Below are 25,778 nucleotides of genomic sequence, written 5' to 3' on the forward strand. Positions count from 1 at the left end.
TTCCTCATTTCATTATATAGAGAGCTAGCAATTGATTGAAATGCAATACAGCCTGTAAACTGGAGGCAACCAGTCCAAAACCTTTTCGAAAACACAACTTTGTCGTTGATATAGTTGGTGTATGAAAATGGGCCCCTTTGCCGAACCCTTAAATGTACTTTGTCACTACATATGATTTGCTCATAACGGAGCTAGTCTTCACGTGGCTTCATCGTGGTGTTCGGCAGCTATTTTTTCCTCACGATTTGCTCATAACGGAGCTAGTAAGGACGTGGCTTCTTCTTCGTGGTGTTTGGCAGCTATTTTTTCCAGTTGGCAGTCAGGGCATCGAAACTTGGAATCAAAATAAAAAAAATTTGAATGGTTCCCGGAGAACCGGAGTGTTGGTCCCGGATCCCATCGATGCTTGATGCTCGATGCCCAGCCCTCGTTATGAGTGCTGTCTACTCGGTCCTATAAACCAGTTTAATGCCGGTCCAGGCTGGATGGAAACCAAAGTCGCCACACAAGGAGCACTACATGCCCATTGAGTAAATTGAAAAATAAAATTGATTTTTCTTTCATTTATGTGACTGGTGGTATAATTTTAAACAAAGTGGACAAAAAGAAGAAACAACATTATTTTAATGATATTCCTCAAGCAACATTTTACAGACTGTTAATATGACAGACTACAAGTGAGCATGTTGTTAGTTTATTCTTTTTTCTACTCTAGCCGGTAACTTCTTTGTACAGTGAAGTGGCGTTGATTGAATTGGTCTAAGTGATATGTTGTTGTTCTATCTAGACTACATCTAGAGTAGAGCTTGAAGAAAATAAGTTGGGCAAGGGGGGGTCGTACTGGATCTGGGTCAGCCGCAGACTTCTTAAAACAGCATCCGTTAGCTGTCTGCATGAACTAAAAAGTCACCCAATCAATACAGACTCCCCCAAGTTTCAGGGTGTGTAATCTTTCTGTTCAGGGTGAGTGAGGATGGAGAGTGAATGAATCATAGGTGAGCCATGTGAATTCTGAATAGGGGGGATTTACAGGGATGAGGAGGAATGTCCATGAGTATGTGTAGTTTACTGCACATTCTCCATCATCTTGAGGAATTCTGGTGAACACACAACATTGAAGTCAATGAGTGTCAGAAGAGAACCTCCTCGGCGGTTGCGAATCGTTCTGTACGTACCGTCAAAGTCCAGCATGCCGTCGGCGTTCTTGTCTCCATCTTTCAACAGCTCATCAATCTCGTCCTCTGTGATGGGCTCGCCGGTGCTACGGATGATCAGGGAGAACTCTTCTCTGTCGATGTAGCCATCAGCATTCCTATGCGAGCATATTATTTGTTCACTGAAGGACGGACAAACAAGTGGAAAAAGCCTTATCGCGTTGCATCCATACTTGTCGAAAACACGGAAGCACTCCGCCAACTCTTCCTCGCTCTTGCCGGCCTGGTCCTCCTTGAGCAGCCTCACCATCATGACCAAGAACTCCTCAAAGTCAATGGTACCGCTGCCTGCGTGACAGGAAATTCTCTATTATGAAAAGCTGTGGAAAAATCTAACTGCCTCTAGTCAGCTCTTCTTAGCTCACCATCCTCATCCACCTCCTCAATGATCTCATCCAACTCCTCTCTTGTTGGGTTTTGCCCCAACATCCTCATCACGGTTCCCAACTCCTTGGTGCTGATGTCACCGCCACCGTCAGTGTCGAACATGTCGAAGGCAGCCTTGAACTCTGGAGAAACAGACAGCACGCCACTTGAAATCAAGTTTTCAAATACACGTGGTCATTAGAATATGGTAGCTCAGTAGTTCCATTGAAATAGCAACATTCATCTCTTACATAGATTAATTTTATACAGAGACAAGTACTTTTCAGATTAAAATTGTTGTTATTATTTCTTCTGGCATCTAATTTCTTGAAATCCTGACATTTGTCCTTAGCAATCCTCAAAATGATATATAATGAAAAATAGATAAAGATCATGTTCAAAATCAATGTGTATTCCTTTTTTTGGGAAAGATTTGAGATTGAATATTTTCATAAGATTGCAGTCACACTTCCTGGGTGACATTGTTATGTGCTGTCCACTGGTAATTGATTAAGTCTTTTAAATATCTATCTATAATTGATTGGTATGTAAGATATCATCACTTTGCTTTTAAACTTCTTGTGTGACAACTTGGTCTGGTCTGTGCGACTAAAACATAACAGAGTTAAGTTAACTCAATGATACCAGAAGATGAGATTTTGTTCCCAAAATATATATATATTTATGGCGGAAAACACAAGACTGAAAAAGCAGTTTCCGCTCCTGCACCCCTCTTTGAAATAAACTGCTGTATTTTAAGCCAAAAGAACGGTTTTGTTTGATAGAACAATATGTCTATATGCTGTCATAGCAGTTTCATGGCACATTAAGCCCACAAAATATTTTTAATTTGTCCGCTTTACACTGGTCACTCCCGTTTACAGACACCGCGCAGCCGCTTTTTTTTTTTCAACCCAGCCATAAAAAGAAGGTAAGTATATTTATTATTCTAAATGTACATGATTTTTAGCTTAGCATCATGAATTAATGATATTTAGTTTAAAAAAAAACGACTTAAAAAAAAATTATTCACTCGCATATTTTAGACTTTTAAACAAATTACGTCACAATGAAAAAAAGTGTCTGTAAATAGGTCACGGATATCTACCTCATAACTATCGATTAATTGTATTTTTTTTTTTTTTTTGGTACTGTTGCATTTTCCCTGATATTTTAGATGATAAATAATCAATCCAAACAAAGAAAAATGGAGAAAAAAACATTTAAGAGGGGAAATACTTGAAAAAAATTAAAAATATCAACTTGAAGTTCCACTTGGAGATCCCCAATTTGGCCAAATTTCAAAATTGTCCTATATGCATGTGTTATACATCTTTGGAAAGCTTAAAATCTCAATTTTCTGGGGGAAGAAAAATTTTCCCCGATATGTTAGATGATAAATGATCAATCCAAACAAAGAAAAATTGAAAAAAAAAAGTTTTAAAAAAGGGTAAATATATGAAAAAGAACATCTCGACCATCTTCTAGATGTCTGCAATTTCTGCATCACGACCCGTGTTATATGACCATGTTTCACTCATAAAATCCCCCAAAAATCCGGCTGTGGCCATTCACATCTGTGTCTTGACACTAGATGATACATGCATCATGGAGTTTTTGGATTGAAACAAGGTAAGTATGCGATAATATCTCATTAAAATCATGGCATCTTTAATTCTGCTCTCGCCTCAAGTTAGGGTTTTGCTGTTTAAAAAAAATAATTAATGCCCTCCTGTTCAAAATTTTTCTTCCCCCAGAAAATTGAGATTTTATTCTTTCCAAGGATGTATCACATGTGCATATAGGTCAATTTTGAAATTTTGTCAAATTGGGGGTCTCAGAGCAGAACTTCAAGTCACCTGATTGTGTTCCGCCATACATATATTTGGCGGAACACAATCAGGTGACTTGAAGTCACAAAAACACAGATACCATTTTTCTCATCGTGACGTAATTTGTTTAGAGTTTAAAATATGCGAGTGAAAAATTTGAAAAAGTTTTTTTTTTCAAACAAAATATTAGACATCAATTAATGATTCTAAGCTAAAAATGACATCCATTTCGATTAATAAATATATTTACTTACCTTCTTTTTATGGCTGGGTTGAAACAAAAGCGGTTGCACGACGTCTGTAAACGGGGTTTCCAGGGTAAAAGGGACCATTTTAAAATAGTTCGGGGGCTTAATGCGCCATGAATCTGCTATGGCAGCATATAGACATATTGTTCTATCAAACACAGCAGTTCTTTTGGCTTAAAATACAGCAGTTTATTTTAAAGAGGAGTGCAAGAGCAGAAACTGCTTTTTCAGTCTTGTCTGTGTTTTCCACTATATATATATATATATATATATATATATATATATACATACACACATACATTCATATATAAATATACACTATATTAAAAAGTTGAATTACAGTTACAAATATTTATTTGTGATTTCCTTGAAAATATAATTAAAAATCTTTCTGGTGGTGTTTTAGAGTAAGCTTCCTGTTTGTCATTCTGCCTGTCCTTTTTTTGCCAATTGTGCGGTAGCAGAGCTCTCTGCCCCAATGAGCTTGAATAGTCTAGGACAGGGATGTCAATCTTGTTTATGTCACAACTCATCGTAGTTGTGGGTTCTTTTGAAGGGCCAAATCGGGCTGTTGCGATTAATTGACTAATCGACAACTAATTGATTATCATATTAATTGAATTTATTTGTATTGTTTATTCATTGCTTAGAGACATTGCTAATCTCAAAATTGTCCTAATCCTCCTAATAGGTTTTCATTTGTATTTTTTTTTATTTCTGAATATGTATATACTGTATATGTATGTAAAATGATTCTACCAACTATTCTTAATGTTTTTTTAGGTTGTTTTCTATTAAAATGTAAAAAATGAAAAAAAAATAGATATTCTCTTTTGATTGATTGAATTTTAAAATTATTTTAAAACATTTGCATTTTTCATAAGAAAAGCAGGGGGAAAGTTACTATTCTCTTTTTTTATTTAATCAAAAACACAAAACAACAACACAAAAGAAAAAGTTTGAAAATTACTTTAGTTGTTTTAATTTAATTTCATTTATTAATTTATTTATTTTAAAATGAATAAACAAGGAAGGAAGCAATAAATATTATTTTTGTAGTGAGAAACATGAAGTCAAAGCACATTATTTACTTTCACGGGCCACACAATATGATGAGGTGGGCCAGATCTGGCCCATCAGCCTCAAGTTGGACACCTGTGGTGGTCTAAGCCAATTCAAATCTGATGTCGTAGACAAATTTCTCTCTAGCTACAGCGAAGAAAACTTGTAAAGTAAAAAGCAACTTCAAGATTTTCAAACGTATCATGCTTACCAGCCAGCATTTCATCGCTCAGGTAGGAGCGGGCCTCTTGCTGTGCGTCAGTCTGCAAGCAAACATTGACACTTTAATCATGGGAAAAACATTTTTTGCTTTTGTCATTGATCAGATGTTCAATTTGGCATGTCCAATGTTCCGATCTGATCAAATTTAAGCTGAACATGGTCATATTTTTACATTAGTGCTTACACATTATAGCAATATTTCAGATTTTTGTTTCTTTAATGGCATTTTTTTCATTGCAGTGTGTTACAGGGAGCGGTGGCAGCGTCTTAAAAAGGCTTGTGGTTGAGCTCGCTGTAAATTGGCACGGCTATTTCAGGCTCAACACATTAGGCTAGGCTGTATATGGTCTGCAGACATCCAATCCTTGGGAATTTGTCACTTAAGCGGAATCCGCACCTGAGCAGCTGCAGCCCACCCTGTGCCTTTCCTCCACCCCACTGCAATACGCAGTTTGAAAAACCTTGTCTTGATTCATCCCACATCAGCATGTAATCTGTTCGCAGGATTAAAAAAAAAAAAAAAAAAAAAAAAAAAAGATAAAATGTCATCTATTTAACTTTAAATGTGAAAAAGTTGATTTTAATAGGCCATGGAACTAAGGTGGGTACCATGTGTTTAAGACAAACCGGGCTTGATGACGTTAAAAACAAACAAACCAAAAATGAATAATATCAGTAATATGATGTATATCCTTGCATAAATAAAAATCAATGTTGCAAAAGCAAACATGAACATTTTTGATAGTTACTTGAAATTTTAAGTAGGAAGTATTTTCTATCGATACGTTCATTACTTTTAATCAAAAGTGATGACAGCTATGCCATCCTGGCAGCGTGACAGGTCCGTTTTAGAACTGTGTCTCTTACCATGATTGTGGATTAGCTTTCCCCCCCTAGAAATCCAAGGAAAAAAAAAGCCCCAAAGGAGTGGTCAATCCGCGTGCACCCCAACAGAGAGACTAGACGTCAAGTGAGGCTTCAGACATCCTTTAAACCAGGATGGCCAGGTCCCGCCCCCAGGCTCTTACAGGTCTCCAGATATAGTCTCCTGAACTTTTAGGGTTCTTGGGGAATCTATGCAGGCCAATCACATTTTGGAGGGGAAAGTGTCTTGAGGTGGAAGTGCTTGAAAACAGGAACTTTAGAGCAGCTAGTGAACTGATAATATGCAGAATATGCAAAGTACATGAGAAAAAAATGCTGAGCAATGTGGCAAAGCCATGCGGTGAAATTAAAAATACAACAAGCATAATAATAACAATGTTCCATAAAAATGTGTAACCTTAAAATAGATTTGGTTCCATATTAATTCCATGTTATGCTGGTAATCCAGGCAAATGTCTGGTGCCCCAAGGCCTCGCTGAAGGAGGTCTGACACCACATTAGCTGATATCAATGACAAAACAACAGTTAGTAGCCAAACTTTTCCTCAAGTAAGAGTAGCGTTACTTCAGAATAATGTTACTCAAACACAAGGGCGTAGGTTTGCATAGCGAAGGTAGGGAAAAAAACACTAGCAACTTTTCAGAAAGCTCACTTTGTCCCCACCAACTGTTAAGCAACCTTATTTGCGTTATATAATGACTTGAGTTATATACGTCATTTAGATTGTCTTCCCATATGTTTTGTTGTAATTGACCCCACCATTGTTAAGTGAATTATTTTCATTATGTTCAGACTTACATGTTCCTCTTTTCACTTGCTGAATGTGCCGGTCCATTTTTTCCCTCCTAAACGCACATTTGATTGGCTGATGACATTACCCCGCACCCCACCGACACAGACACACACACAGACATTAGATATTAAGTATATTAGAAGTTTTTTTCCCAGAGAGCAGCAGCCACTGTAAGAGATGTAAAAACTAAAGATGTCCATGTTGTGGAAGTGGGGAACACACCAATAAATTTTGCGACTGAAAGTCTGACCTGCATCAGAATTAGCATAAGATTAAACTGTGTGAACTTGCTAACCTGCAAAACTGGAGTCGGTAGCTGCTTAGAGAGAAGTTTTCTTTATGTGTTTTCTACTGGTGACGTTAATTAAACTGAGAAATGCAGTGAACGGAGTTTTACCCCCATCTCGCCAATTTTACTTTTTATTTTTATTTATGTGGTCTTAAAGCAGCCCACTGGAGCTTTCTTTTGTTGTCGTTTTTGAGTTTGGCTGTGCTTGTGGACAAAAACAGTAGTGTTTTACCTGAAGGACGGCTCCATTTTTATTTTTTTGGGCTATTCCCTGACAAAGACCTTTATTCAGTTATATTTAATTTCTTTATTTAGACAATGTTGAGTGGTCTTAAGACAAATGTTTATTTGTTTGAATTCCTGGATAGTTAACTGATGATTAACAAGTTTGTATTTATTGTGTATGTTAACTCAATTTATTTTCAAGTAATGCAATTTAAATTTGCTTATAAAATCCGGACATTTTTCCTGGAAGTTTTCAGAATGTTACTTTAGTAATTTTTGAAAGCAAAGGTTTAAAACCAATACACAATGCAGTTTGTATAAGTCAATACAGATTAATTTTTCATTGATCATTAAGAATGTTCCGTCCCCAGCAAAAAGTGTAAATGCAGGTTATGCCATATCATCCCTACCAATGTTGAAACCAAACCTACGCCCTTGCTCAAACGTAGTGATCCAAAAAATGTTCTCAAGAACAAGTAAAAAAGTATTTGTTGAAAAGAATACTCAACTAATGAGTAACATTGTGAGTAACTGCTTACGATGTTAGATTTTTTTTTAAATAATGTTTTCTTTTTTCAAATTTATATATATGAACTGATATTATTTTACTGTACTATAACCAATTACAAAAACACACAAAAAAATAATTGAATTCCGGCTAGAGAAAAAGATCTACAGAACTGAAGCATCATTCTTCCAAAGAGCAATAGTGCCCTTTAGTGGAGAAAACATATTTGCAGTTATGAAACAATGGATCATACCTTCAGTTCAGGTCAAAATCCGCGCTTTAGAGTCGACAGCGCTCTATGTCAAATACTTATTATTATTTTTACAGTGCTATAAAGATTCCACATGATTGAACAGGCCGGCGTGATCATAGAACAACAAGCAAACGTTATTATTGTTGCGCCGTCTCAGTGGTGAAACTGATCGAGCCACTGTTGGCATCTCTGGCAAAAAAAGTAAAATCTATAATGTAGACTCAAGAGGAAAAATGTAATGACTAGTATAGACCCCAATCACGTGACGTCACAACTCCGCCCCCCTGACTGGTGTCGCCATATTGTCCGTCAGCTCATCGTGTTTACATATTACCGCTACGTACATTCCTCCTATTACTGCGTGTTTTTCTGCTTGTCTAAGGAACCACCGCCTAGTAAACGAACCCAAAAACCTTCCTGACAATCGTTAACATTGATTAATCAAAATGGTGAAGGCATGTGTGGCGGTTGGTTGCAGTAACAGAGAAGATAAACGGTCATTTTAGTAGTTGCTGTGTGCCCATTGTTAAAAGGGCAAATCTCTAAAGCAGCACGGTTTGTTCATTTCGGTCCAAGATGCGTTTGTGTCAACAGCCGTCAGACAGCGGCTAAAACATCAATATGATGCCAACACGATTGCAGACATCATCAGACTGAGACTACCAAGCTCGTCGCCACGGTCGCGCAGCAAGAAGGTGAGCGCAACAACAATTGTTGTGCCGAAAAATAGCCGTCCTGCGTGAAATGTCCGTCCTGACGGGAGCGCCCACACGGAAACGACTTTCTTGTACTATGAATATGTATTATTTTACTCTGCTTGAACTAATAAATGTCATACCCATGTGATTGTCATTAGGATATGGTCGTGAAAACCTGTACACTAATACATTTCTGTTCAAAGATGGTTATGTGGCCCAGTCCACGGTGTGTTACTAAAATACATTACTAATATTTTGTGTAATTTAATTATTTAAAGCTGATCTTACAGTTGTAAATCCATTACTGTAAGGCGTCCATGAAAACATTTGATGTTTTCATGTCAATAAAGCGTTATAAATAGGCGATCCAGTCAGGGGGGACATTTCACGCGGGGCAGCTATTTTTCGGCACACACCAGCCCGTTGTCGATCAAGTTTCATTTTACAATCGTGACAACGGTGACGCTCAACTGACCAAATGTCGGTTTATATTCGGGCCGGTGCCGATTTTGGGTACCCGACTCCTCATCGTGACATGAACTGGAGTATGATTGGGAATTTTGTGGTCTGAGGACGAGCTCTGATGCACGGTACGGGAGGAAACATCGGTTTGGGGATCAAATATGGATCTGGCGATTGGATCGGCCGAAGCTTTTCCAAATAACGGCTTTTATGCAACTCATCCAATGAGTTTACAGCGTCTGAAAGCACCGGGGCTTCTATAATTTGCAAGTGAATTCCCCCTTTAGAAACTACGAGCATTGACAATACTCGACAATACTTAATGACGGACAATAAGGCTGCACAATACAGCGATCACGTGACTGTGTGACGTTGGTGATTGGGGTCTATAGCCCAAAGTAGCGGAGTAAGAGTAGCGTTTCTTCTTCACAAATCTACTCAAGTAAAAGTAAAAAGTATGGCTTAGTAAAACTACTCTTACAAGTACGAGTAAAGTATTTTTCCTCAAAAAGTTACTCAAGTAAATGTAATGGAGAAAAGCTAATTTAAAGTCACAGCAGAAGGATGAAAACAGCCACATATCATTATCAATGTCACTGAAAGAGTTAACAATATAATGGCACGTTAGGTTTAGGGAATCTCCCTTAATGGGGCTTCCTTGTTCATTTTAAGCAGGCATTATTGTTGTAAATTATTGTTTTTGAGTTGGCCCATATGGTCCTTCAACCCTGAGGAGTCCTGATACACCTTACGCCACAGGTTTCAAATTTCTGTAGTCCTTAATATAAGAATGGCAACTACAGAAATCCTTTGAAAAGAAAATAAGTAAATAATTTTTTTTTTTTAAGAGAATAAGAGAATAAATATATAGAAAAGAGAATATTTACCATTTTTCCCTTTTTATGTTTTTGTATAAAAATAGAAATAAATTAAAAAATAAAAATATGAAGTAAAAGGAATTTATTTTTGCCCTTTTTTAAATTAAAAATGATTCTATATATATGTATGGCGGAAAACACTCAGGTGACTTGAACTTCCGCTCTGAGACCCTCAATTTGACCAAATTTCAAAATGGTCCTATATGCATGCGTGATACATCATTGGAAAGCTTAAAATCTCTATTTTCTGGGGGAAGAAAAAATTTGAACAGGAGGGCATTTAAAAAAAAAAAACATTTTAAACAGCAAAACCCTAACTGGAGGCGTGAGCACACGAGAGCAGAATTAAAGACGCCATGATTTTAACGAGATATTATTGCGTACTTACCTTGTTTCGATCCAAAAACTCCATGTAGCATGTATCATTGAGTGTCAAGACACAGATGTGAATGGCCACAGCCAGATTTTGGGGGGATTTTATGGGTGAAACATGGTCATATAACATGGGTCATGATGCAGAAATCGCAGACATCTAGGAGGTGGTCGAGATGTTCTTTTTCATATATTTACCTTTTTTTTTTTCAATTTTTCTTTGTTTGGATTGATTATTTATATTAATATATATACATATTGGGGAAAATTTTTCTTCCCCCAGAAAATTGAGATTTTAAGCTTTCCAAAGATGTATGACACATGCATATAGGACAATTTTGAAATTTGGCCAAATTGGGGATCTCCGAGCGGAACTTCAAGTTGATATTTTTAATTTATTCAAGTATTTCCCCTCTTAAATGTTTTTTTTTCTCCATTTTTCTTTGTTGATTTTATGGGTGAAACATGGTAATATAACAAGGGTTACGATGCAGAACTCGCAGACATCAAGGATTGGTCGAAATGTTCTTTTCAATATATTTACCCTTTTAAACGTTTTTTTTTTCTTTTTTTTTCCCCAATTTTTCTTTGTTTGGATCAATTATTTATCATCTAACATATTGGGGAAAATGCGTCACTAACAAAAAAATACAATTAATCGATAGTAGATAAGATAAGGTAGATATCCGCGACTTTTTTACACGCCATTTTTTTTTCATTGTGACGTAATTTGTTTAAAAGTTTAAAACATGCGAGTGAATAATATTATAAGGTCGTTTTTTTTTTTTTAAACTAAATATTAGACATCGATTAATGATTCTAGGCCAAAAATGACAGACATTTCGAATAATAAGTTTAATTACTGAGCTTCATTTTATGGCTGGGTTGGAACAAAAGCGGTTGCGCGACATCTGTAAACGGGGGTTTCCAGGGTAAAACGGACGAATTAAAAATAGTTCGGGAGCTTAATGCACCATGAATCTGCTATTGCAGCATATAGACATATTTTTCTATCAAACACAACAGTTCTTTTAAAATACACCAGTTTATTTTAGAGAGAGGTGCAAGAGCAGAAACTGCTTTTTCAATCTTGTCTTTGTTTTCTGCCATCTATATGTATGTGTGTATAGTGTGCCCACATTTTTTTAATTAAATTTAAAAAATCTGTGAAAATATTTGCTATTAAGCGGCTGAAAGAGGACTTGAACCAGTTATGTCAACATTGTTACCTAGTGGTTACGTGTCTATCAAATTCATTTCTATTATCTATTCATTTTCTAGTAATCCTTCGTTGTCGATTAGTCGCTTAATCGTGGCAGCCCTAGTTGGCAAAAATAATGGCCCTCCGTTTGAAATCATAACAACGATGTGGCCGCAACAAAGATGATTTAAAAAATAATCACAAATAGCTTTGATTACAACGAACAAATGGTGTGCCTCGTCTTATTGATGTTGCATTGTTTAGTAATGACAATGAATGACCCAAGGGCGTAGGTTTGCATAGGGACGGTAGGGATATAACACTACCAACTTTTCAGGATGCTAAAATTGTCCCCACCAACTTTTAAACAACCTTATTTGCATTATATAATGAGTTCAGTTATATAGGGAGTTTAGATTGTCTTCCTGTATGTTGTAAGGATAGAATTGACCCTACCATTATTAAGTGAATTTTTTTCATTATGTTTATGTTTGCTAATAAAAAAAAAGACATTTATTCTGGAAGTTTTCAAAATGTTTATGTTTTTTTTAATCGAACAGTGTATCACCTGAACCAATGCATGTAAAAATTATTATCAGTCGATACAGATTTATTTTTACATTGATCATTTAGCCTATTAATTAATTAGGTTACTATTCATGAGAAATGTGGCCCTTTGCCCCGTTCATCCAATCTGTTTGGTCTTATTAATGTCCCGTCCCCAGCAAAAAGTGTACATGCATGTTATGCTGTTATATCGTCCCTACCAAGGTTGAGACGAAACCTACGCCCTTAGAATGACCCAATAGAAAGTGACTGTTTCTCCTTTCGTACTTCTCAAAACTGGTTTGCAACGACTCAACAAGGCTTGGTAAACATTTGTGGGAAAGAATAACGTAGGTTCGGAGTTTTGTGGTGATTATGTTTCAATCCAGGCGTGTAACTCAAGACCAGGAGAAGAAGACACTTGGGGTGGCAGTCCCACCCTGTCTGCCAAACCCCTCAACAAATTGCACCCGCCTCATGCCTACTCATCTTCAACTGTGCCCTGAATAGCAAAGAGGGAAGGGGGAAAGATGCTCGCACACCAAGTCTCGTGGTCCTTATATGGCGGGCAGGACCTGAGGGTGGGTGCAGGAGGTGAACAAACATGACGAAATACTCTCTCGCGGTTTCCAGAAGGAAGGCGAATTATCTCACTTGCCCCAACCATGGGAAAAGTTTACCATTACATTGATCATTTTCATCATTCCATAGATCAATACATAGGTATGTTTCAATAAATTAAAATACAGTTGGAAATCTATCCCAGGGTTCAGCAACATGCGGCTCCAGAGCCACACGCGGCTCAGTTCTATATTAAAAAAAATAAATATTTGAGATTATTATCTACCATTTAGATGGTAGATCAAGTCAGGCTCACTGTTTTATGTGTTTGTTAACAGCCATTCACAGGCAAAAAGACCTGTTGGTACGCCTTCCGAGTGGCAACCATGACTTTACATAGCTGTGAATTCATAACCTGCAAGAGTATTCTGTGAATAAAAGTGTGTAAAAAGTGAGCATTTTTCTGCTCACTAAAAAGAGGCGAAACTCTTTAGTTAAGTGAACTGTGGACCACAGAATATATATATATATATGACGGAAAACACAGACAAGCTGAAAATAAACTGCCGTATTTTAAGAGAGAACTGTTGTTTGATAGAACAATATGTCTATATGCTGCCATAGCAGTTTCATAGCGCATTAAGCCCCCAAATTTTTTAAATTGTCCGTTTTACCCTGAAGACCCCAGGTTACAGACACCACTCAACCGCTTTTAGTTTAACTCAGCCATAAAAAGAAGGCAAGTAATTATATTTATTCAAAATGACTGTCATTTTTAGCTTAGAATCCTTAATTGATGTCTAATACTTAGTTTAAAATAACGACTTAAAAAATGTTTTCACTCGCATATTTTAAACTTTTAAACAAATTATGTCACAATGAAAAAAAATAGTGTCTGTAGTGTCTGTCTTTAGGACAATTTTGAAATTTGGCCACTCTGAATGGAACTTCAAGTCACCTAAGTGTGTCCTTTATGCATGTATGATACATCATTGGAATGCTTAAAATCTCTATTCTCTGGGGGAAGAAAATTTTTGAACAGGAGGGCATATTAAATTTTTTTTTTAAATTTCAAACCCCTAAACCCTGCTCGAGGTGAGAGCAAGAGAGAGCATAATTAAAGATGCCATGATTTTAACAAGGTCTTATCACATACTTACCTTTTTTCGATCCAAAAACTGTGTAACTCAACAAAAGACCCGGACATTCTGTCAATTTAAAGTATCAAATAGGGCAAAGACTGCTCATCTTTTACAAGTACTTAGGTTTTAATGAGTTGAGCGTTGCTATTGAACACAACACAAACAAATAGGCATGCAACAATAATTGAGCAATCATGAGTGAAAGGTTGGTTTATTTCAAAGGACAGCACGGAATAGGTGTGCAGAAGAGGAGTCTGGGGGTTTGAAGGGAATACTGTGCATGGTGTAGCATGTCAGGAGGAGCAGCAGCTGCCAAGGAAGAGACAGCTGAGGACCAGCTATGGGAAAGTGTCTTCGTCTTAAAAAGGTTGGACAGATATTTTTAGACTTTCTCGCCAGGCCTGAGGGCTTCCAATGAGTGCAGCATGAGGTAAGGCATTTAACCCCTGATCAAAATGATGCCAAATCAAATCTACAAATCAAAACTATGTGATCTGCTTAGTTAAAGCTAAAGGAGGGTCACCAGGGAATGTGGTCCTCACTGGACATTCTCCATCATCTTCAGAAACTCTGTAGTGAACCATGAAAGAAAAAAGCATTTATTAGCCCGCACTTAGAAGTTAAAAGGAGTTCCATTCTAGATCACAATCAAAGTAAAAATATCGAGACATTATATGTTTGGCAATTGTAAAGCAACGCACTTTATAGAAAATTACAGGTCATTTTCTGGATATTATTTACTGTATTAACATGACTGTGTTTATCTCACCATCAAAATCAATTTTTCCATCCTTGTTATTGTCAGATTCGCCAAACATCTCATCAATGTCTTCTTCTGTGACAGCTTCACCGGTCATGTGCAGAATGTCTCCAAACTCCTCTCGGTCGATAAATCCATCACCGTTCCTGAGGATGATAATGATCAAATGTCACACTTGGATGACTTAAATCCAGACATTTTCGCATCAACATACAATACAAAAAAATGCATCACTGTAGTTGCCACAAATTGTATTAAACAATAAAAAAATAATAATAACCCAAAACACTAATGTTTACAAAATCAGGTCTTCTAAATCAAACGAAACTGTGTGACAATTAATGATTTCTGACAGACATGAATGACTTTATTGCTGTTCCTATTTGAACTCTGTCGCCTCTGTCGACAGACAACATTGGATATCGTACTTGTCGAAAATACGAAAGCATTCCGAAAGCTCCTCTTCACTCTTTCCAGCTTGGTCCTCCTTTAACTGTTGCACCATCATGACCAAAAACTCCTCGAAGTCAATGGTACCGCTGCCTGGAGAGGGGAGAGGAAAAGGGCAACTTGAACATTACAGGTGAATAGCTCGGCTTCATAATATTTCATAACATCAGTAGGCCTATAGACCCTACTCACCTACGTCACAAAATGACGTGTCGCTGTATCCGGCCACCATATTGTCCGTCATTTTTTAGCCCTATTCTCAATGGTTTCAATTAGTCGTGCAATTTATAGAGCAATTCATGAAAGCCCCAGTGTTATCTGACGCTGTAAACTAATTGGATGCGTTGCATAAAAGGCGTTATGCGGAAAAGCTTCAGTTTATCCATTCGCCAGATCCATATTTGATGCCTAAATCGATGTTTTTCGACCCGCTGTCTTCGCCCTCTCTGCCTGACATCTGCTACCCTGATATCTACAACTATCTTGTCCACACAAAATCAGCCTATTCTCACGAAAGTTTGAAAAACTTTAAGAGCTTGGAGGCTTATGAATACTTCGTTGCTGGTTGGGTGAAAGAGGTCCTCGTCCACAAAAATTCGGCAGGAATCTATCTTGTGCTCGGGAAGGTGAGTTACGAAATTTTCAATTCAAAATCTTTTGTTCTTGCTAACATCCACTGTCAAGTCTAATGTATTTCATGTCATTTGTCAATGGAGCTAGGGCTTTTAATGTTTATATGGTTTAGCGATAGCACTGTCACTACATACATATATAATATGTAATAAATATGAAGTGCGATAGCACTACTCCAGATTGTCCCTAGTTGAATTTATTTTTTGGCTTTTGACCTCAATAGTGAAATTGTAAATTAATTGTATGACAACTGTCTTATTATCCCCTTATAATTATATATTTTCAGGTAGTTCATTCACAACGTCTGAGTGTATGTTGTCGGCGATTAGCCTAGCAATGATCTTAATTGTGGTTGTCAGCCCAAAACCCTCTAAATATATATTAAATGCATCTTAACAGATATAAAATGACTACTACATAATCTGTGGTTATCGTTTGGAGCCCAGTTTTCTCGTCGAATTGCAGCAGTCCATCTCGCTCTCTCTCTCGGAATACGGTAGTACTTCAAGTCTCTCCGTCTATCTTCTCTGTTATTGCAACCGACCGCCACACACGCCTTCACCATTTTGATTATTAATGTTAACGAGCAGAAAAACACTCCATAATGGGAGGAATTTACGTAGCGGTAATGCGTCAACACGACGAGTTGACGGACAATATGGCGCGGGGGCGTGGTTGTGATGTCATGTGAGTAGGGTCTATAGGCCTATACCTATGTGAATTACAAGTATATATATTTTTTTCTAAGAGTAGTATTAAAAAATATGAAACCAATCATACTGATGCATTGGGCACAGTGAAATATTTCAAGACATTGACATGTATCATATTGATTTTTTACTGTAGGTCTAATGAAATGATTTCATTTTTTTATGAATTACACTTCCTGAATTAAGCAACTGAAATCAATTAACATATATCCAGTGGTATGAAAAAGTATCTGAACCTTTTGGAATTCCTCACATTTCTGCATAAAATCACCATCAAATGTGATCTGATCTTTGTCAAAATCACACAAATGAAAAAAGATTGTCTGCTTTAACTAAAACCACCCTAACATTGATAGGTTTTCATATTTTAATGAGGATAGTATGCAAACAGTGAAAGAAGGGAGAAAAATAAGTAAGTGAACAATCATATTTAATATTTTGTGGCCCCCCTTTGGCAGCAATAAATTCAACCAGATGCTTCCTGTAGCTGCAGATCAGTCTGGCACATCGATCAGGACTAATCTTGGCCCATTCCTCTCTACAAAAATGCTGTAGTTCAGTCAGATTCCTGGGATGTCTGGCATGAATCGCTGTCTTTAGGTCATGCCACAGCATCTCAATGGGGTTCAAGTCTGGACTTTGACCTGGCCACTCCAGAACGTGTATTTTGTTCTCCTGAAACCATTCTGAAGTTGATTTACTTCTGTGTTTTGGATGTTCTGGCCTTGTTGCAGCATCAATCTTTTTAGCTTCAACAGTCTGACAGACGGCCTGAGGTTTTCCTGCAAAACATCCTGATAAATTTTTCCTCCACACATGACAATGTGTGTTTCTCCCAAACAATTCAACTTTGGTTTCATCAGTCCACAAAATATTTTGCCAAAACGTCTGCGGCGTGTCCAAGTGCCATTTTGTGAACACTAAACGAGCAACAATGTTTTTTTTAGACAGCAGTGGCTTCCTCTGTGGAGTCATCCCATGAACACCATTCTTGGCCATAGTTGTACATATAGCTGATGTGCGCAAAGAGATATTGGACTGTGCCAGTGATTTCTGTAAGTCTTTAGCAGACATTCTAGGGTCCTTTTTTAGTGTACATCTCTTAGTATTCTGCGCTGAACTCTTGGCGTCATCTTTGGTGGATGGCCACTCCTTGAGAGAAAAGCAATGGTGGCAAACTTCATTTATAGACAACTTCTCTGACTGTCGATTGTTGAACATCTAGACTTTTAGAGATGATTTTCTATCCTTTCCAAGCTTTATACAAACAAACAAACAAACAACAATCCTTGATCACAGGTCTTCAGATAGCTCTTTTGACCGAGCCATGATGCACATCAGACAATGCTTCTCATCAAGACAATTCTTACCAGGTGTGTGTTTTATAGTGCAGTGTTTTTCAACCTTTTGTGAGTAACGGCACATTTTTTCATTGGAAAAAATCTCGCGGCACACCACAAACAAAAAATGTTCTAAAATTACTCTCTATCCAGTATATTTAATTGTAAAATAAAGTTCTCAATAATTATACTTACCTGGTGTGAAACTTGAGCGTGTTTACACAAAGCCGTTATCCAGGCAGAAATCTTCATCAACAGCTCTGAGTCTGTTTTTTTATTTATTTATTTTTTTTATAGCAGTTGGGCTTGAAAAGCTTAGAATTAACAGACAGGGGGACTTTGACAATGTCTTTAATCGCATCAGGGCCGAGCATCTCGCTGACAATGGCTTTGCAAGCAGGTAGTACGTGTTAATGTCTTTGCCACAGTGTGGGACTTTTTGGATTTGGGAACAAGTTCAGCAACTAGGTAACTGACTTTGAGGGCTTTCTCATTCACCTTTGTAGTTTTTCTAAAAAAAAAAGTTGCTTGTTTCTCGTGTTTTCATGAAGGCGAACAAAATAGTCCATCGACTAGTTTTGAAGTGATGGGTATTTCGTTTGGAGATGACGATTAAGCTAGCTAGGCACTCTGGCACTGTTGGATAGCTGCTCGGGTCGCGTTCAATAACTGCTCGGATTTCTAGCCATCAACAACCTTGCTGTCCTCGATAATGTATTGGAATAAAACACGGGGAGGTTTGACGGTCACATATGGATAAAATGGAAAAGACACTTTAGTGTATATCAACACTGACGAGTCTAATCAAATGATGTACAGTAGACGTTCTGGGTTCCACGTCACGGACAGCTAGGTGGTTGATGGCTAGAAATCCAAGCAGTACTTGAACACGACACGAACAATACCTCGCTCATCTGCACATGACCGCAACCCTCTACCTTCTCCTTCCTTTTGTACTGCAACTCCGCCCGACGACGTTTAAATTTTTTTTTAAAAATCATGTAAAAAAAAAAAAAAAAAAAAACCCGAAATTTTATAATTTCTCAGGGCATACCTGACGATCTCTCACGGCACCCCGGTTGAAAAACACTGTAATAGTGGGCAGGACAGCTTTAAACTACTCAATGTGATTGGGAACACACTTGACTTAAATTGTTTGGGAAAAATTGCAATTGCTCATTAAGTCTCCTTAGGCACAGGGTTCACTTACTTATTTTCCCTCCGTCTGTCATTGTTTGCATGCTATGCTCATTAAATATGAAAACCTATAAATGTTTGGGTGGTTTTAGTTAAAGCAGATGCTGTTTTTACATCTGTGTGATTTTGATCAGATCACATTTGATGGTGATTTTATGCAGAAATGTGGGAAATTCCAAAAGGTTCAGATACTTTTTCATACCACTGTTTATGATGTTTTAATCTATGAAGATTTTTTTGGGATCAGTGTGGAACCTATAATGAGCCAAAGCAAATTTTTATTATGCATTAAAAATGGCACGCCATTAAACTAAATAAATCATCTATTGAAATAGTGATGATCTCACAAATTGACAGTTTTCCACAACAATGTTAGTCTTAAGAATGGCAACAGGTTCTGTCATCTAGTGGCGGTCACTGTCACTGTATGTTGTCAGACCAATAAGAAGAAATTTGATAACTTGATAATGGCTTATAGCACAGTGTAGGGGAATAGAACCACTGATTTATGAGGCCTATTTGCACTGCATCTGCTTATTAACAAAGGTAATATAGCTTAGCTTTGCAACCGCAGATTTAGTCATTCAACTGGACGAACTTGAATGTTGTAGTTTACAAGTGGTCTCCCGCTGTAATAGATCATAGACTTGTTTCAGTGCTTTTTGATCAATATTACGAATAATAAGGAATATCCTTCTGTCAGCATTCATGTTGAAATATTATTAACTGTTATTTATGTTATGTACTTCCAACTTATTATTTTAGATATTTTTTTTTACAATTATTTCTTATCTGTTTCTTATTTTGTCATGTATGAAAATAATTCATGCATCCATTCATTTTCTCCCGCTTACACGGGGACAGCAGCTTCAGCGGGGATGCCAAAACTTAAAAATTCTTATCAGTGAAATTAAATATATTGTAAGGATTAATATTTAGATTTATTAGTCCGTTTAGGGAAATTCATCTTCACTGGCTGTGCAGAACATTACACAGAGTACATTACATTACATTACACTCATCAAACATGAGACAAGACAATTATGGTCAACATGGATAAATCATCCGGGTGTGCTGTTTAAGGCAGCTATGACTGCCTGTATCAGGCTTCTTCTTAGTCGCGCTTTCCTTTTAATTTAATTGATCGATATCTGCGACCTGATGGTATAGGAAAGATATATTTACGCAGTGGATGAGTTCAGTCCTGTAATATGGAACAATTAATATATAAACGATTATCAGAGTCGTTGTTCTGTTCTGTGATTGGTTAAGAGAATGTCAGAAGAACTTAATTTTATAATGATTCAATATTTTGATTATTATGTTACTGTGTTTTATAATTATTTTTATTTAAAAACATGTACAGACAAAATATTAATTACAACAATAATGCAATTAAAATGAATAAAAATAGAAATAAACTCTTGGAAGTTTAGTATTATTATTATTTTAAACTTCATAGTATTTAGCCCTGTCACAGAGACAGACAAACCTAAAAAAAAACTTTTTTTTTTTTTTTTACATAGACCACATAGTAACAATAGGATATTATTGGAGGTCTATTGCTGTCAATGGTAAAAAAATATGATTATTGAAATGCCAGTCATCTCAGATAAATGGATTTTATGTCCATCGCTGTCAATGGCAGTGAATGAGTTAAACATGTGCGCTTTGAAGCGTTAGGAACAAAAACAGCTATTCAAAGCATGAATTCCTTACCATCCTCATCCACTTCCTCAATGATGGCATCTAACTCCTCCCTGGATGGATTTTGTCCCAACATCCTCATCACGGTGCCCAGCTCCTTGGTGCTGATGTCACCACCGCCATCAGTGTCAAACATGTCGAAGGCGGCCTTGAACTCTGGACACACGACGGGACAAATTCAGTAAGTAGCAAACCAAATATCACAGCAAAGGAAACTACAAACAGTACTAGTATAAGCCAATAAAAACTAACCTGCAATCATCTCCTCCGTGAGGAAGGAGCGAGCATCGCTTTGAGCGTCAGTGGGCTTTTGAGAGAGAAACAAAGAAGTACAAAAACAGTCACAACAAATTAAATGCATACTATCATGAAAGCAAAATAGTGATTAACTCAAAATTGTGCTTTTGGTGCAATCAATTTTAAAACAATGAAATAAAGTATGAATAGCACATAGGCCTGTTGGCAATTAAGTCTCCCAGCAAATGAACTTTGTTTTCAGGTCACGTGACTAGTTAACAGAGGTGGATAGTAACGCATTACATTTACACCGTTAAATCTACTTGAGTAACTTTTGAGAAAAATGTACTTCATAGAGTAGTTTTAGGAAACCATATTTTTGACTTTTACTTAAGTAGATTTGTGAAGAAAAAAACGCAACTCATACCACTATTTTGGACAAGACTAGTCGTTACGTTTCTCCTCTTTATTCTGCATATTAGAGTTTACTTTTTGTTTTGTATGCCAGAGATGCAAGCAGTGGCTCTACCAGTTTCACCAATGAGACGTCGTAACAATAATCACATGACTCCCTTATACCAATCAGACTCAAGCTTGCTGTTCTATCATAACACCAGCCTGTTCAATCACGTAGTGTCTTTAAAGCAAAATAAACAATTTCAACATGAATCGAAAGCGTGGATTTTAACCTCTCTCCCACATTTTATTTGGCACCGATTGACCACGGAATGGCACCGATTGACCACGGAAAACTGAAGACATGATCCTATTTATTTCATAATTGGAAATGTTTTCTCCACTAGAGGGCGTTCATGCTCTTTGGACGAATGATGCTTCATTTCTGTAGATTTTTTTCCTCTCGGCGGAATTCAATTATTATTACTTTTTTTTTGTATTTCTTTGGCTTAATATGGTTAAGTAATAGGTTATAGTACAGTATAATAATAACAGTTCATATAGATAAGAAAAAATACCAATGTTTAAAAAAAAAAATGTTACTCATTACCTGATATTCTTTTAATCAAATACGTTTTACCTTGTACTTGAGTACATTTTGGATGACTACTTTTACTTTTTTTGAGTAATATTCTTTTGAAGTAACGTTACCCTTACTTGAGTAAAATTTTTGGCTCCTCTCTCCACCTCTGTTAGTTACAGGGAGTTAGCTGACCAGTCTCCTTCCAAACAATAGTGGTGGAAACTAATGAATGTTTTCACATGTGTAACCATCAACAAGAAAATAAACAATAAAAATGGTCACCATAGCGACGACTTATCACTCATTGAAACGGGCCTAGAACAGCATAGGAAACTTATTCCAACAATGTGTGCTAATTAAACCAGCCTTGCATGAGAAGCTGTTTTATGCTTGAAATAGCTATACAGTGTTTTTAATTATATGCATTTGAGAGTTTCAGGTTTTGAATTACAGATAGTGTCTGCAAAGAGTCATGAGCAGGGGTGGGCAAACCGGTCCTCGAGGGCCGCAGTGGGTCCTGGTCTTTGTTCCAACTGATTCAGCACAGACAGTTTAACCAATGAGGTTTCAGTGGAAACAAGAAGCACCTGACTGCAATCAACTGATTGCACTTGTAAGAAACCAGATTGGTGAAAAGTTGTCCTCATGATGAGTATGAACAAAAACCCGCACCCACTGCGGCCCTTTGTGGAATAGTTTGCCCACCCGTGGTCATGAGCATTATCAGATTTTCAAATATATACCGGTATATATTTATATTGACTATTTTTTGAGGGGGTCAATTTCCCGACTGTTTGAAAACAAATTAATTAATTTTCCTTCAAAGTAAACCCATCATATCGTGTTTCTATGGTAGTACCAGATATGCTAATTAATATTATTCTATGTAGTTTCGTCTGACAAGTTTAAGGTTTTACAACTACAGCATCTTTTGGGTGTCCAGCCTATTGTCTTTCTGCTCATATTAACATTCACGTGACCAAATTTATGATAAGCATTTTAAATATTGAACAGAGATATGCAAATTACATTACATTTAAGATAAACTTGACAAAAACACAGAGAACATTTTCTATATTAAGAGAATATGCAATTAGTTTATACTGACCAAAAGAACAACAACATCTACGGTATTTTCCGCACTATAACTTTTACCTAAAAGCCTTCAATTTTCTCAAAAGCATACAGTGCATCTTATTAATCAATGCGCCTAACAATATACTGTATATGGAACAATATTGGTTAATCATGGCATGACATTCCCTTTCGCGTAGCACCATCTAGTAGATGTATGACGCAACCCCAATCACTACTACTATTACTGCGCATTATCATGCTGTGCGCCCTATATATGAAAACAGTTTTAAAAATAGGCCATCCGATGTGCCTAATCGTGCTTAAAATACGGTACAAGAAAATTAGCCTAGCCTTATTTTCTGTCATATAGTATATTTCTTCAGTTATTAAGAAATATATAGTTACATTTAGTTAGAAAATAGCTGATGTGAAGACCTCGGTTGGAGCAGCCTCTATTTGAGTGGGAGTTCTTCTCAAAAATAAGACAGCTGTTTTTCAAAATTAATTTATTTATAATGGCATGCCATTTATTGTCTAAAGACATGGTAAATTTAGGTTCTGAGTCAATGAAATGTTTTAACAGGGCAAAATGATAATAACGTGTTAATCAAAATGGATTGATAATGTTGAGAACAGCTCTTTTGGGAATTAACGTATAAAATACTATTATGAATTTGATTGATTGTCAAGTAAAAGTAGAGTTTTCAATGCTTTTTAAAGGGGATTACCCCCTAGACATGCTAATACTATAAACTCTGAGGATGAGTAAATGAAACCAACGACTTGCCAGAATTACTCTCCAGAACATGAAATGTACATGATCTCACACCCGTTGCTGGGGGGCAACCAGGTATGTTATCCCGGGCCTCAGGACCGTAGGGGCCCCTGAATGACCCTTAATTTATTTTTCTTTACATTCACATATTTCTTTTTTATTTAAATCATTGTCTGATTAAATATTATGCTCTACTCGATATATACTTAAAATCTTTAACATATTAAATATTTCAAATATACAGTATATTTTTTCCTTTTTTTGCACAACGCCCCCACCCCTTCTGTCTTAGCAGAGAATGGTTTGATCCTGCTCTGGCGCACTCAAGGCTACACTACATACGTGCCCTGAAGCGGGAAATTAAAATCTGTCATTGTTATAAACTCTAAACCATAGCGTGTCGTCATAGATCGGGTACGCAGAAAAGAAAATGAAAAAGAGATGAAGATCATAGAGGTGAACGAGAAAAAATGATGACGTTTTTGAAAGGGAGACAAGAAGCCAGAGAATTAGGGCTAGAGTTGGCTGTGGACGTTGATGTCGGTAAGTGAACAACACTAACATTGAACGCTTACATTCGCGATCACCGTCACCAAAGCCCGATTCGAGTCAGTCACCGGCCGCTTGTAGCCTATTGAGCTGCGGTATGACAAGACATGCTGCTCTTGTTGAGCCGAGAAAAGAGAAGGTGATGGGAGATCAGGGATATATGTTAGTCTGTGGGGAGCAAGTGCGCGAGGCTGAACAGACTGAGGTCCGGTGAAGCATTTTGCTGTCTTTGCAAGTGACTGTAACTGGAGGAGAGCGAGCCTTCAGTAAAATGAAAATAATAAAAAACTACCTACGCTCCACCATATCACAGGGCAGGCTTAACAACCTAGCCATGCTCTCCATTGAGCGTGAGCTTGTTCAAAAATAGGATTTCACTGATGTTATAACTTTGCTGTAAAAAAATCTAGTCGCATTGCTGTTTGAAGGCTTGATAACCCCAGGGATGTGGAGGGGGCAGGCACAGGATGTTTAGTTATACTGTTTTATTGCTTAGCAGGCAGGCATAGCACTCTCAGTTGTATTGTATCATCACATCCAGCTAGAATATCGAAAAATACACTGTAACATGATAATGTTCAATACGGCTCAAGGGTAAATCGTCACAATTTCTAATTTGAGAGACTAGATACATACTTCTTTTGGTTAGCAAAATCATTCACGTAATGTTCATGTGTGACATGAAATATACAGAAAATACATATGCCTACAGTTAAAACATTTCAGTTTCAGTAGGCCTCTTTGATTCCAATCAGAGACTAATAAAATCATAGTCTCAGCATATAATATTGGAAATTTCTCATAACAGTGTTGTCAGTCCTAATTTAATTAACGGGAAAACTTTATGGGAAGCTTTGCGAGACAAATAGTTTTCCAGCGTTTCTTAACTCAGTGGAAAGTTGATTTTTAAAAAAGCTAAGTATAGGACAATGACTGGTGGTCTGCATTTGTCTCTCCTCTTACTCTTGACAGATCATCGTCAATATCTTAGCATATGGCCACGCACACAAATCCTTAAGGCTCAGCTATTTTTAAGATGAGACTTGAGGGAGGATTTGAGGGGGATTTTTTTTCAAGGTGAACGTCCTAAATTAGGGCACTCGGAAAAGGCGGTATGTCTGTCTCAATTTCCTCAGCTGTGTGTGTGGTGCTAACTTTAGCGCGGCTGGCTGGAATCTAAATATCCATCATATCATGTTTAACGTGATGCAAAAGCGGATGAAAAGTGAACAGCAAAAGTTGAGAAATAGATCTTTGCTTTTTGAAAGCAGGACTCCCATTGCATTATTAGCATTGCTTTATGATAAATTCCGATAAAAGCAAAGACTTTTCCGAGTAAATCCAGGGATTTTCCACACTTCAGTGCCTCCGCTGCCTCAGAGGGTTATCTCCATCTTCAGACATCTTTTTCTGTATCCTCTCCAGGTAAACATAGACAGCAAAAATCCTCAACAACAACAAGAAAAAAGGCCCAGACTTTCAGGTTCTTACCATGGTGACCAGTTGTTTTGCAAACAAACACCGCCAAAAAACAGTTGACTAGCTGACAAAAGGATGTCTCCCTGCTACACCGTTGGGATGGAAGAGTCACTCTGATCCCCTGGCTT

At 37.2% G+C, this 25,778-nt stretch overlaps 2 protein-coding genes across 2 annotated transcripts; both read right to left on the reverse strand.

Annotated features, from left to right (window-relative positions):
- Nucleotides 1-619: 619 nt before the first annotated feature.
- Nucleotides 620-5,902, reverse strand: tnnc2.2 (troponin C2, fast skeletal type, tandem duplicate 2). The gene is made up of 6 exons (XM_057824240.1): nucleotides 5,812-5,902; nucleotides 4,934-4,985; nucleotides 1,580-1,723; nucleotides 1,388-1,502; nucleotides 1,176-1,312; nucleotides 620-1,097 (listed from the first exon to the last, which is right to left on the reverse strand). The coding sequence occupies exons 1-6, from the start codon at nucleotides 5,812-5,814 to the stop codon at nucleotides 1,066-1,068; spliced, it is 483 nt and encodes a 160-aa protein (XP_057680223.1). The 5' UTR covers nucleotides 5,815-5,902; the 3' UTR covers nucleotides 620-1,065.
- Nucleotides 5,903-13,864: 7,962 nt separating this feature from the next.
- On the reverse strand, nucleotides 13,865-25,778 carry LOC130911126 (troponin C, skeletal muscle). Its single transcript, XM_057828858.1, has 6 exons — nucleotides 25,663-25,778; nucleotides 20,807-20,861; nucleotides 20,567-20,710; nucleotides 14,946-15,060; nucleotides 14,527-14,663; nucleotides 13,865-14,327 (listed from the first exon to the last, which is right to left on the reverse strand). The coding sequence occupies exons 1-6, from the start codon at nucleotides 25,663-25,665 to the stop codon at nucleotides 14,296-14,298; spliced, it is 486 nt and encodes a 161-aa protein (XP_057684841.1). The 5' UTR covers nucleotides 25,666-25,778; the 3' UTR covers nucleotides 13,865-14,295.

The sequence above is a fragment of the Corythoichthys intestinalis genome, chromosome 2, assembly GCF_030265065.1.
Source record: "Corythoichthys intestinalis isolate RoL2023-P3 chromosome 2, ASM3026506v1, whole genome shotgun sequence".
Lineage (NCBI taxonomy): Eukaryota > Metazoa > Chordata > Actinopteri > Syngnathiformes > Syngnathidae > Corythoichthys > Corythoichthys intestinalis.

What these genes read in the sequence shown, in the direction of transcription:
- tnnc2.2 (XM_057824240.1), bottom strand. An exon ending in TGAGGAGGTGGATGAGGATG is followed by an intron (nt 1,503 to 1,579) that starts GTGAGCTAAGAA and finishes CCTGTCACGCAG; the next exon opens with GCAGCGGTACCATTGACTTT. An exon ending in TGCTTCCGTGTTTTCGACAA is followed by an intron (nt 1,313 to 1,387) that starts GTATGGATGCAA and finishes ATGCTCGCATAG; the next exon opens with GAATGCTGATGGCTACATCG.
- LOC130911126 (XM_057828858.1), bottom strand. An exon ending in TGCTTTCGTATTTTCGACAA is followed by an intron (nt 14,664 to 14,945) that starts GTACGATATCCA and finishes TATCATCCTCAG; the next exon opens with GAACGGTGATGGATTTATCG. An exon ending in TGGAAAAATTGATTTTGATG is followed by an intron (nt 14,328 to 14,526) that starts GTGAGATAAACA and finishes GGTTCACTACAG; the next exon opens with AGTTTCTGAAGATGATGGAG.